We start from the raw sequence: 13,596 nt of genomic DNA, 5'->3' as shown, positions 1-13,596 counted from the left end.
TCTTTCCTTCACATCCCTCCACAAATAAATCAGGAAATCCTTCAGAATAGACACAGAATCCGATACGTCACACCACGGCCATCATGCTCCTCCCTAGACGGCTACCTGTAAAACGTCAGTCAGATCATGTAAATATTCTACTTAAAACTGTAATGGCTTCCTATCTCAGATTGGAACCAGAGCTCCTATAAAGGCTACAAGCCCAGAGGATTTGACTCCATGCCCTCTCTGACCCCCTTCTGACTCCACTCCAGTGGAAGGACTGCCTGCTGTGCCCCCAGTACCCATGCCTCTTGCTGTTCCCTTTGCCAAGAACACGGTCCCTTCCCTCATACAGCCTCATGGCTCTGCCCCTACTGCCTTCAAATCTTTGTTCACATATCCCCTTCTCAATGAGGCCCTCCCCCACTCACCACATTTAAAATTTCACTGCCCCTTGGGGCACCTGGGTGGCTCAGCCACTTGAGCATCCGACTTCAGCTCAGGTCATGATCTCATGGTTCGTGAGTTCGAGCCCCGCATTGGGCTCTGTGCTGACAGCTCAGGGCCTAGAGCCTGCTTCGGATTCCATGTCTCCCTCTCTCTCTGCTCCTCCCCTGCTCGCACTCTGTCTCTCTCTCTCAAAAATAAATAAAGATTAAAAAAAATTGTTTTTTAAAACTGCACCTCCCCTTAAGCATTTCTCATTCTTCCCCTCTGCTTTAATTTTCCCCATACCACTTATCAACTTTTAATGTATTGTGAATTCACTTACATATTTTATTTAATGCCTGTCCCCCTATCCTCCTCTAGCTACAAAACTAGAAGGAAAGCTGTACCTTTAGCTTCTATAACAGGGTCTGATACAGTAAATATTCAATAAATATTTATTGAACAAACAACTGAATCAAACTTCCTCAGCATAGCATATGTATATCTCAATGTATCCTATATATCCCTAATATATCCTACTATAGAGATCTGAGACAATTTTCTGGACATCATCCATATAACCTGGAGGAAATTCATCATGAGGCTAACCATAAATCTAGAAACTATAAGCAAGCTTTAAAGCATTTTGAAAGACTAAGGTGACATTCATGATCATATACATGGCAATTTCTCAAGGAAGGCAGTCCAGATGGTTGGGATAATTTCCCAAAGGAAGCAGGCCCAACTTGGAAGGGCTCGACTTTCTAGTACATTCTATGTACTGGCCTCTTCCAGCAAATTGGCTCAAGCGTCCTAGTGACATCCCTCCTGCCCGTGTCTCCCACTGGCTCAGCTTCTACTCTGACAGCATGAAGATTAGGGGGAAAGAGAAGAAAATCTCGATGTAGAACCTATGTGTATATCTCATTTCACACAGCACTGATGCAAATCCACTCACTGATTCAGGACACATTTACTGGACTCATTTAGGGGCTGTACGCTGAATAAAGAGACACAGAAAGAAAAAGACATGGCCCCTGCCCTCAGGATGTCCATTCCCTAGTTGGATGGTAACAAGTCATTAACTTGCGTTATTGTTCTTCATAAGACTTCTCACTGTCTGACATATATTTACTTATTTATTCCCTCTTTCCCCACTCACTAGTGCCTCTGCCTCATTCACAGCTGTACCTCCAGTTCCCAGGCCTGCAACAGTACGCATGCAATGAATATCTGCTGAAAGAACGAAGAATATTAAAAAATGCAAGGAAAATGAAGAAGCACTATTAAGTATGCCTGGGGAATTCATAGATTTTCTAAGAAATATAATACTCAAAGCAATTCTTGGAGAATGACTAGCTTTCTAAGCCGTTTCAGGTAGAAAGGGGCAAGTTGGGAAGAGGAGATGTTTCCAGATGAAGGTCACAGCAGGGGCAAAGGCACGAAGATGTTCATGGAGACTGTTTTCCTTTGCACTTTCCCAAAGGGGCTATAAACTTCCAAAAAGCAGGAGCTGCTTCAAATCTCTCTTGTGCAAGTTCCCTCCACCTGTTCCTAGGACAGGTGGGGGCTGGTAGGAGGTTTTTGTGAACTAATGTCAATCATTTTCTAGATCTCTCATCACTTAAAAAAGAAGACAATTGTCTTTTAAACTGTGCTCTCAAATATGCCAGGCAGAGCGGAGAGTAAAGCTGAAGCTAGTTCCAGGTACTCTTTAGTTAACAGTAATTCCCAATATAAGGAACATATATGGTCCTTTATTTGCAAAGCAAAGTTCTGGCCCCATCTTGGCCTCCTCACATCCCTGTAAAGCATCTGGGGAAAGCATCATTTTTCTATTGCAAAACTGGGGAAAGGGAAGCACAGAGGATTAACGCCCAAGGAAGCCCAGAGCCAGCTAGATCCTGGGTCCCTTGATGGGACACCCTTTGTCCAACCCTACTACCTCCTTTCCAAGCACGGCCCTTTGCCTGTCCCAAGCATGCCAAATCCATCCCTGTGATCACCTAACTGCAGCACGTAGGGGGAGAAAGTGCCGGCCCAAGATGGGCCTCTTCCACGGTTGACCCTGGGGCTTCCAGACCACCTTAATGACAACGGCGCATAATGAGACCACGTGGGCTCCTTCCAACCTGCCACCTGCACCTGCTGGGTTCCCAAGGTTATTACAGTTTTCACTTTCCTCCACTGGATTTTAGCAGTCGTTGTCACATTGTCGGTAGCAGACAAGTCCCGATGGGCTAATAAATGTCATTGCTGGAGGGCCTTGATGTGCTCTGCTGAAACAATCCCCAAACAAGCCAGAATTTGTCAACTAGCTCAGAGGCTGACTTATAGTCACTGGAGAAATTGCTCATCTGGACAAAAACAACCCAAGTTCACTCTTTCTGTATTTTTTTTATTTTCTACACATTAAAATATTAGTTTCTTCAACCATCTGACACATTACCCACTGTGGACACCGCCACAGCACTGAAGAACTGGAGGATCCTGTAACTGCCTGAAGGGACGTGAAGTGAGACCGTCAGGTGCTGCGTAGCCATCTCTGACCACCCACATCACCTGGCTTCTTTTCACAAGCTCTGAGGGCAGCCCCCAGCCTCCCACAAGCGTGGCCGGGGCATCTCCCAGAGGTCAAAATGACATGAGGCAAAGAAATGACCCGCCCACACCCAGAGTGGTGGCTTGGCACCGAGTGAAAAGGCCTTTGAGAACAAAGGAGTTCTGTGCACCTGGTTCAGCCCACAGGTGAGTGGAAAGGAGAGTCAGGTGGCCTGAGGGGACAGCAGTCTGTTTGTGTTTTGTTTTGTTTTTTTTTTTTTTTACGATGCCCGAGCCCATGGCGGAGGGAAGGCTACAGCTCTGTGTGATCCCTTCTCTCCTGTAAAGGGAAGATCAGTTAGCTCACCGGCCTAGGTCAGGCCCCGGGGACCCAGCTTTTCCTGCCCTTCTGCTCCTCACCCTCTTGCCTGGTTTCCTCCTTCCGCTGACAGGGAATGGCCGCACTTCAGCACACGGCCCCTGAGGCGCTCCCTTCGGCCCCATGGAATCACCTTCCTGGCTCCCTGCCTCTCCTGTTCTCAGTCCTGGGGCAGAGGCTACTTCATGCCCCCTAAGTCCTGGGCCCAACTTGGGCCTAACGGGGAGCTGAAGGGGCACCACGCTGGCAGCTCACTCCCAAGGCAGCCCTGGGCTTGTTCCCTTTCAGCTTCACCCCAATCCCAGGACTGGCTTTCTCCTTGTCCTCTCCTGGTGCTTGCCTGGGACCCCTGTCGAATCCCCTCTGGCTTCTTTCTGCATTTTCTGATCTGGCAATTTCTAGCCCATCCTCTGAGAAGTCCTCCCTGACTCCCAAAGTGGGTTAGAGCCCCGTTCCGCTGCTCTTGGAGCTTCCCCAAATTTTTCCTAGTGTGACATTCATCGATTTTCACCATGAGCGCATGTCTAATTGTCACTGTGTCCTACTCAACTCTAAGTGCTGTGAGGAGAGACCACCATTCCTCCCTAGGGCCTTGCCCACGGCCTCAGCCCCGAGACGCTCCCCTAACCCTTACGAATTAAAGCACGAACAAATGAACGTGCCCCACCCCAAAGCACTGTGGGATAACATGGGGACAATTTCCTTCAGCCATGCTCACAGCCGACAAGGAAGGGTGGGGTGGGTGGCTGTGCCCTAGAGGCTGGAGGAGGAACGAAGTTCCTTCCCTGGTCATGAGCCATATTTCCCACGACCTCACCCTTTCTCTGGTGATTCTTTAGGGCAGGGGTTCACGTACTACAGTCCAACACCCAGTGTGCCACCCCCTGTCACCCCCTGCCACCCTTCCCTCCCAGCCCAAATTGGCTTTGACCTCTGGCCCTGCCATGTTGTCCTGTAACCACAGACCCCAAACACACCATTATGGGCACAGGCCACATCCGCCAGCCAGCTGCTGTGGTCACAATACTGCTTTGACTTGACAGAAAACTGAGGAGGCCCATTCTGTGTCCCAGCAGCCATGGGAAATGTGAGATGGTGGAGAGAGCACGGGTCCCTTCCTCGGGCTCAGGAGCCAGAGAGAGCCTCCCACTTCCTAGCTGCGTGACCTTTCTCAATTCCCTTACCCATAACTGGAGCAGAACAGTGCGTATGACAAAGGGGGACTGCACTGCTTAACACAGAGGACATAAGAAAGGTCTTAATCCCGAGCCAGGAATTTGGGCCCTTTCCAACAAATGCTTGTTTTCTGCACGTACCAAGGCCACTGCCCGCCTTTCTGACCAGGACTGAGACGACCTCATGTGGGCAAACTGGAATTGTTCAGTGTTGCCCTCAGCTGAGACTTCCAATTGCCCCACAACATTTGTTCTTCCCTCTTCGTTGGCAACAGAACTTCTAATTTTTGCACTGCGCATGGCTGCCCCCAATGACACCACATCTCCCGTCCCTCCCCTGCAGGTCGGTGTTGCCCGGTAACTAGGATGTGGCCAAGGGGGTGGAAGTGAGGGCCTGACTTCGGGAATTGGGGGGCGGGGGCAGAGGGCATGTTCACCTTCCTCTCCGCCACCTTCCTAAGGGCTGGAATGACATGGTTGGAGCCTGAGTGTCTGCTTCAGCTACTAGATGGAAGCCAGTGGTAGAGGATGTCAGCCACAAGGTGCTGAAATGAAATGGAAGAAGGATAGTGCCCAGGTTCTTGACCTCTACAGGACCATGCTAGCACGGTGCCTCCTCCTTGCGAACTTCATTTATGTGAGAGAGAAATTACCTTATATCTTATTTAATTCACTGCTTTTTTTAGTCTTTTGTTACTCCCAAACTCATCCTGATTGATTACAGTCATGTATCTGGTTAACCAAGGATTCTTCATGGATAATTATTCTGAGTTCACTGCAGGTCTTCAGAAAGCTTCTAGAGAGCAACAGAAGAGATTGCTCCTAAGCGCGTCTGAGGCTGGAAGTGTGGGCTGTGTCTCCCAGGGAGCCTGCTGACAATCTCGAAGCCATCTCCAATGAGCCTTCTACTCCAGAGGACAGAGAGGAGACCCCAATTTCCTAAGAATCTACGACACAGCAGTTCTCACATATTTGACCAGAGCTGACAGGGGACCAAATAAACTTGATAAAACGGTAAGGAGTTACATTAGCCTTATTGATTTGACATCTGCTGTGGCTCTTATCTGTCTGGTGACAGTCCCAGAAAGCAACTTACTCTTTCGTACTCCCATCATAGTGTGGATGTGGGCCTTATCCAAATCAAACACGGGAGTCAGAGACGATCCAGAACAGGGCCGCTCGACATGTGCCTGCGAGCCTAGCTGCGTGTCCTCACAGTTTGTTACTAGCCCACAGTGAGATGCGGAGCTTGAGCCAGAACACAGACCTACTGCTTGACTAAGCCCATCGTTTCCTTCTGGTGACTTCTTTTCCCCCACAGCAAGACTTTCTCCATGAGGGAGTGATATATATTCTGAAAAAGCTCCTTACTTCATTTCAGACAGTACTTTACATAGCATTTCTTTGCTCTGTTATGGGGCTTCAAAAATATATAGTTTGCCCTACACCTCAAACCAAATGAATCAGCATCTCTGAGGACAGGGCCCAGGCAACTGTATTTTAATAAAGCACCTTAGCTGACTCTGAGGAATGCCCGTGGTGGAAAACCATCGTACAGATATAACAGGAAGGTGGAGGATTCAGTATTGTCTTCTCAGGACCTAAGCAATGTGAACGTCCATCTGCACTTGTTTTAAACTTACGCTGGCTCTGCTGAGCACGCCAGACTCTTAACACGGCCTTTCCTGGGCCCTTCTTGATTGCCCGAATTGAGAGGAGTTGGCAGATTACCTTGGACAAAATTTAAATCCAGAGACATTTGATAGTATTATTTCCATAAACTTTTTTTTTTTTTTTTACTGTTTATTTTTTTGAGAGAGAAAAGTGTAAGCTGGGGAGAGGCAGAGACAGAGAGAGGGACAGAGGGTCCAAAGCGGGCTCTGCACGGACAGGCTGACAGTAGTGAGCCCGATGGGGGACTTGAACCCACAAACCGAGAGATCATGACCTGAGCTAAAATCAGATGCTCAACTGACCGAGCCACCCGGGTGCCCTGCTAATACTCTTTCTAGAGGCTTTTGTTCATGTTGTAGTTTTTTCAAAAGCTCTTTTAGTCCTTACTGAATTTGCTCTCTCGAGAAACACACTCAGCTTCTTTAAAGCCAGTATAAAAAAGGAAAAGGATTTTCCTGCCCTCCCCCCCCCACAAACAGAGCACCTGGCACCATCACTGCTGTCATCAGACACCTCCAGTTCCACCGGAGGCTTGGTCCCTACAAAACAGGTCAATGGTTCCAAAATTGCATGGTCTTCCATGCACAACTCAGAGGCGATGGAACCCTCTACCCTTACCTGCAGTTCCCAGGCTCAGCAGCACGGCCACCCAGAGGACCCAGAAGAAAATGAGGATGGCAAAAGTCCATAGTGGTTGGAACAGCAGGAATGGAGAGTTGCTGATGGCTTTATTTATGACTTGGAAAAGTTCGACTGTCAATTTTATTCTCTTTCTGAAGACAAAAATCAAGCTGAGCAGAACTGCCTGGAGAATAAGGGGTTAGAGCAAATCACTCAAAATAATAAGAGAAAGGCTTAAAGCAAACCTTAATATTTTACTGACGTGTCAGCCAACAGCTCCTTTAAGATAGCTACTCATACTTTTATTATAATTAAACAGAAAAATATTCACATCCTAAGTGGGCATCTATTATGTGTTGGCCCCTGTGCTAGATCCTGCAGCTCTAACCATGAACGAGACACAGTCCCTGTCAGAGAACAAGAGAAAATGCAAAGAAAGTCCTCTAGGGTCAGAGAACTGTCTTCTATCTCTCACCTCCTCCCCACAATACGCAAGATACTCAGAGAATGCTCGAAGACTGCAAAAGGCAAGGGATGTAAGTATGAGGGAAAGGACAGTGGTTATGTCTCAAAGCAATCTTCTGTGCCTTCTTCTCTGCTGGTTTTGGCCTCCCTCCATATAAATTTCTTTTTTTTTTTTTTAATTTTTTTTTTCAACGTTTATTTATTTTTGGGACAGAGAGAGACAGAGCATGAACGGGGGAGGGGCAGAGAGAGAGGGAGACACAGAATCAGAAACAGGCTCCAGGCTCCGAGCCATCAGCCCAGAGCCTGACGCGGGGCTCGAACTCACGGACCGCGAGATCGTGACCTGGCAGAGGTCGGACGCTTAACCGACTGCGCCACCCAGGCGCCCCCTCCATATAAATTTCTTACTAAAGAAAGAAATCACCCTTTACCCCCACATCCAAGCCCAGTCATTGCCATCTCCTCATGCTCTTCACACACAAGCATCGGCACTGACTGGTCTCCACCTGCCACCCATACTCCCGCGACCTAACCTAGAGCACGGTATGTGAATCTCTGCCCATTCCTCTTTTCTTAAAACGGTCTCCTCTCTTGACCTCTGTGATTGTTCTTTCTTCTGGCTCTCCTCCTACCTCTTGTTGTATCTACAGTCTTTGGACTCCTTTTCCTTTGTGGTCTTAGCGTCCTTCCTAGAGGCTGATAACCTTCAAAGAAGAACCTCCAGCCTCACCTCTCTCTAGGTGCTAGATGAGTAAACACATCAGTTACCGGCCAGGCCGTGGACGTCATACAGTGTCTCGAATTCATCCCATCCTGAACCAAGTTCATTATCTTCATAGAAGAATCTTCTCCTTCTTCTATATTTCCTATTCCAGTGGCCCTAATTTTTCTGGCCTCTCCAAGAGTAAGGATGGTTCCCCTCTTGTGTGCTTCCATATTATCCCAAACTTAGGAATTGTAGCACTCCGAATTTATACGGCAAATGTTTACTCATCTGACTTTCTCATTAGATTAAGCTCGCTGAGAGCAGAGCCGTCCCTTACTGTCAAGAACTGGCCCAGTGCAGGGCACAATCCCCATCTCCTGCATTCAGTTTCCTGACAGATATCTTAGTCTAACCTCCCCTCTCTTCCCAAGTTTATTATCTCAGGTCTTATCAATTATCTGCACCCAAATAGCCACCTCCTTAGCCTCTGTCTTTAATTCCACTGGTCCCCAACCCCTACCCCTTTCCCTCCTCTAACCCACAGCTAAAGGGGTCTTTGTAAAGAGTAGAATCAATGATGTCACCTCCCAGCTCAAAATCCCTCCATGGTTCCCCTGAGCTTCTGGATAAAGATCAAGGTCATTATCACTACAGATAAGGAACTTCCTGGCATGGCCCCTCCTGCATCTGCCTCTCAGCCTTCTGCCAAAGGAACCTCCACAGCTCCCTCTTGTGTTCATGACCAGATACCCTTTCTCCTTTAGCCTTAGATACCCTTTCTCCCCCAGCTGGGCTGGGGCATTCCTGGCCCAAAGGATCTTACAATCCAGTGGAAGAAAGTTGAAGGAAGGTGGGATAAAATGGGAGCAGAGCCTCCCGACCCAGTCATGGGTGTCTGGAGGAACTGGGGAAGATGTCCGGACCCCTGTAAGTGGTAAAGGCTAAGCAGGAATTTCCAACTCTGCATTCTCGATGCCTACCACAATCAACAAAAAAGAGGAACCTTTTTTGTTTCACTTAAAATTTTCATGAAGCAAAATGATATGATCTTTAGGCAAATAAACTTGGCTTCTAGCTCCTGAGTGGAAAGCTAACATATGTATATTTAAATACATGTGTGTTTTACAAGTTATATATATGCATAAAATACTCCTCTCACACTCTAAGTACACTGCAAGGATGCTCACTAGAAGCGTAGAGTCAGCTCTCAGCAGGGATCAGCATTACCTACCGGGGATGGTGCCGGGGGTGTGGGCCAGGCTGGGCTGAGCAGCAGGGCTGACCTACCATGGGGGCCACGTCCTGGCTTCACTCATCTGGGCTCTAAGCTGCAGGGAGCTGCCCTTCAGCCTGTGCTCCTAGGCTGATGCCCTGAGGTGTGCATTTAAGGCCATTTACCCTCTTTTCTCCATTGCTGCTAGCGCTTATAATAAAACTATTTAAATAATATTCATAGGCAGCCCCCATCTTCCCTGAACCATGTTTTCTAGTTGATTTGTGAGGCAGCTTCTGGGAACTCAGGAGACAGGAACATATCCCAGCCAAGTGTCCTGGTAGCAGACAAGGATCTCCCTGGGAAATCTTCACTAGATGAGACTTTCAGGGTCTCTGTTGGGCTCCAACATACAGGTCAGGGAAGAAGTGAGATGGGGCTCCCACGTGAGCAAGAAGGATGAGGGTTGAAGGAGGTGACCTTTCTCCTGATTCTATTCCCCTCTTGCTAATATTGTTTCCCTCTTTTGCTTCTCTGGAAAAGTGGGGTAAGAAAGGTGGAGTGAGGGAGAAGGGGAGCAGCTGCTAACTCCTCTTTCCTCTTGGATACCAGCACTGAGGACAGGGAGTGGTACCTGACTAGGGGACACAGTATGACGTTCTCTCCCTGACCTCTTTCCCTCATCTTGTGCAGGGGTCTGTGGGAGCCAAGCTGGGCTGGCAGGGGGAGGAGCAGGTGGAAAGTGGTTTTCTCTTGCCCCATAGCCAGCCCAGCTTCCTAGCCCTGGGTCCCCTGTCAGGGAGCATGAGGGGTGGCTCTCTGTGGGAATGCTGAGTTTCCATGGCAGATGCTCCCCAGGGAGGAGGGAAGTCCGTGGCCCTAGGGGAATCTTGTAGGAATATTCCCATTCAACAGATGAGGAGAGCCAAGCCTAAGGCCAAGACATTTCTGTGAGGTCACACAGTGGGTAGTGGGCCATGGGCTGGGATGTCCGCCTCAGACCGCAAAGGCTGGAATCTTTCCCTGTGCGCCAGGTCATGACATTGCTTGCTCTGTAATTTATCTAGTCATGGGGCAGGTGCTATCTGTGTATTGTATCTTGCTAGCTCTGTTGCCTAGTGCATGGCCCAGTGTATGACAGGGACTCAAGTACACAGCAATCAACAATCTAGGGCTCTTATGAGGACATGCCCACCCAGCAGCCAGCACGTGGTGGGAACTCAGTAAGTAGCTGTGATAGGTGTGCCAAAGCGTATGAGCTGTGGTTCGCTTCTACCCTCTATACCATCCCCTGAACAGTCCTCACAGACACAGGTGCAAACAGCCTTTCTTCCTTCACAGCCTCACCTCTCACCAACCTTAGTGAAGAGAACTTCCCCTGACTTTGGTGTCTGGTGGCCATTAATGGTTCAGTGTGTGGAGACAAAGGAAGCCCTGGGGAGGGCTAAGGGAGAAGGTACACTCTCCCCCCCCCAGCTTGGAGCCCTGCTCCCCACCCCCTCCTCCATGCCCAACAGCTCGGCACCGGCTGGGTTACAGGGGGTTCCTTTTTTCTCCAGCCTCCTTTTCAGGCCCTGGAGCAGTTATGGGCTTGGTCCCTGCCTGAGGCACGACAAATCAGAAGCTTTACTTAATCACACAGTTGCCTCCTGAGATACAGTTTATGTGAAGAACACAAACCCGAAACCTCACTAGAAATGAGAAAATGTGAAGACCACCAAATAGGGGAACTGAAGGATCTCCTCAGGAGAGAAGTGAGTTGTGAGAGAGTCTGCGTTTGCTGGAAGAATTAAAGGGCTTGTGGAAAACCTAGCTGTGGCTCATCCACAAAACGGTTAGCAAGCAAGGCACAAGCAAGGATGGCCGTGGTTGCCTAAAATCCACGGTCCCTCCAGGGCCTTGTGATTCTAGCCCATTTAGTGCCACCTGGGGAGTGACCTCAACGGTTTGCAACAGCCAACCTCTCTCCCGCAACAACCAGTATCTGCTGCCTCCATAACTCCGCGTGTGCCTGTTTTCATCTAGGGAGCTCACAGAGGTGGCGGCAGGTTCTCTGAAAACCAAAATAACCCAGTGGCCAGCAGGTCTGGAAATAAAGGACACTCTGTGTTCAAGGGCAGTGGGAGCTGTCACACCCTGGAGGGAGCAGAGCATCCATTGGCTGGAACGGGGAGTCTGCTCACAAACAGGAAAGAGGAACTGTCGTAAGTCTGCCCCCCTCCAGGGTCCACCTTATAGCTGCTTGGGGGTAAAAATGGTTCTACTGTATTCAAGGAAAACGAATCAGCACAGGTAGGAAATTAACCTCTGAGAGATGGCAGAAATGACTTGGAAAGAAGGTAAGGCCTTCTTTTTTCCTGTTTTTTTGGAAGGTTTTGATTTATCCCTATGTAGGTATTGCAAATAAAAGAGAGAAAGTCCTAAACATGTATGTGTATTCACCATACTATTACGTAATGCATACTCTGAGATTAAAAAACAACAACAACAAAACCAAATTCTAGTTGTTTTTGGTTAAATTATTTGGATTTCAGAGTTCTAGCGAGCTACTTGACCTCCTGCTGGAAGGGCGTCTCTTACCGTGATTACTGTAGATACAAGAGCAAACCCCAGCAAACACTTCATATTTTCCCTTTCTGTGTCCAATTCTATGCTGAGGTCATGGGTATAGTCATAATACAGCCACCATAAGACACCACAGACAACTAGAAGGCAAAACACCAGGGGAATTCAGCACATGTGCGTGGGATAACCGCCTCCCCCAACCCCCAGCACTGGGTGGCCTGGCTCCGGCAGTGGGTCCCACGGGCCTGGGGCTTGATGTGTAACAACCGACCCTCTGAAGGAGCTGGGCAGGGCCAGGGTGGCCTCCCCAAGGACCGCCCAGACCCTCAGTGGCTGCTTGTCCTTGGGAGGCACGGGAAGGTGATGCTAGAACACAGGTGCATCCTGTCAGCCCAGCCTACAGACTGGGCATGGGCGTGAGCAGGGAGGAAAGTGCACGGACAGGACAGTGAGGGGAACAACATTAGAGTCCAAAGTCTAGACCTGCCCAGTGAGCTCCACTGGTGACAACTCCTGTGGGAACTGGGAGGTCGGCTTGGCGGTCACAAGACAGGGTAGACACTGATATTGCAACCGCTCCCTGTTTAAACACTACAACGCCACCTACAGCACCACCACAGGAAGGTCATGTTCGTCTTTACTTGTCCTAAGTGAGAAAGTGTCCATCACAAGCTGTGGTGCCTGTCCTCCAGCATGGCACGCTGTGCACCTGTGAGGCGTAGGGCTCTAAGTTGCTGAGGGCAGATTAAGGGGAATGAGACTCTATAGTCATATCGATTATTAAAAGTTAAAATATCCCATGCCAGTTGGTAAATAGCTGCTGCCTTGAACTTCCTGTGTGCCCCTACCTCTCAGACCTCCTTTCCTGATAACTCTTGGATGGACCCACATTCCAGCCACAAAAGGGGAACCAGCAGGTACAGGAGAGGCTCTTTGGGACCCTCCCCAGCTCAAGGCCTGAGTCTTTTTAGACTGGAGCCTTTGCATGACAACTGTGGGGACCCAAGATCAATGGTTGATGTGGAAGTTCAGAAGATATTCTTTAAAAGGCTTCCACAAGAACTTGGAGTCGTCTGTTAATGGTATGGTCACCAGGACCACTCTGGATTGGCAGGCCTGACTAAGCAGCAGCCGAGTGCAGCAGAGACAACAGACTGGCATCAAATTTGCTAATATCTGCAACACAAACAACTCCCTTTGTCCTCTCTGGGCCCAAGTTTTCTCATATGTAAAATGAGAGGGTTGGATGAGAGACTCTCTGAGCCCCATTTAGCTTAAAAGTGCCAACTTGTAAGTTCCGTACTTAATGGAAAGGCTTTGCATTTAATCAAAAATAAATCAATCAAGTAGAAATACTTACACAGCAGTCCCGAAATAGTCAGTGCAATGAAAATGTGAACCAGAAGGGTGGTGATGAACCAGAAGGTGAACATCATGGCCAAAGACAAGGCTGAAAAATTAAGCAAAATATATAAACCCCAACAGCAACCGAGGTGTGAAGGTAATGACGGCAGGGCTTTAATAACTCCCAGAGGAGGGAGGACTGATAATTTCCTTCAATCGCTAAATATCTTAAAGATCTACTAAAAAAAATAACAAGACATACACAGGGTACTGCCTAAAGCATATATAAGTTCAGTCTGCTACAGTAAGCCAGTTTCTGAAATCCTAGCAATTCTTCTTTTGTTAATTTTTTTTTAAATCAGGTCTTATTCCCAAATACCCAAAAAGTTTTTTTAAGTCCAAACAATAATAATAATAATAATAATAATAATAATAATGGTTTATTATTGACCACACTTAACTCTTTTCACTTCTTATTGGGCTTATATAAAGTTTTAAC

General features: G+C 48.2%; 1 protein-coding gene across 3 annotated transcripts in view; it reads right to left on the bottom strand.

Annotated features, from left to right (window-relative positions):
* SLC44A3 (solute carrier family 44 member 3) overlaps window positions 1-13,596 on the bottom strand; it is a 104,023-nt gene that overhangs the window by 57,008 nt on the left and 33,419 nt on the right. For all 3 annotated transcript variants that reach the window (XM_030325716.2, XM_030325715.2, XM_030325720.1), the window contains 3 exons: window positions 13,114-13,203; window positions 11,769-11,893; window positions 6,799-6,985 (listed from right to left, as the gene is read on the bottom strand). In XM_030325716.2, coding sequence (XP_030181576.1) covers window positions 6,799-6,985; window positions 11,769-11,893; window positions 13,114-13,203 — 402 coding nt within the window. The remainder of the gene's footprint in view (window positions 1-6,798; window positions 6,986-11,768; window positions 11,894-13,113; window positions 13,204-13,596) is intronic.

This window comes from Lynx canadensis, chromosome C1 (genome assembly GCF_007474595.2).
Source record: "Lynx canadensis isolate LIC74 chromosome C1, mLynCan4.pri.v2, whole genome shotgun sequence".
Classification (NCBI taxonomy): Eukaryota; Metazoa; Chordata; class Mammalia; order Carnivora; family Felidae; genus Lynx; species Lynx canadensis.
Note: the sequence above shows the minus strand (reverse complement) of the source record. Positions and strands in the feature narration are given on the sequence as shown.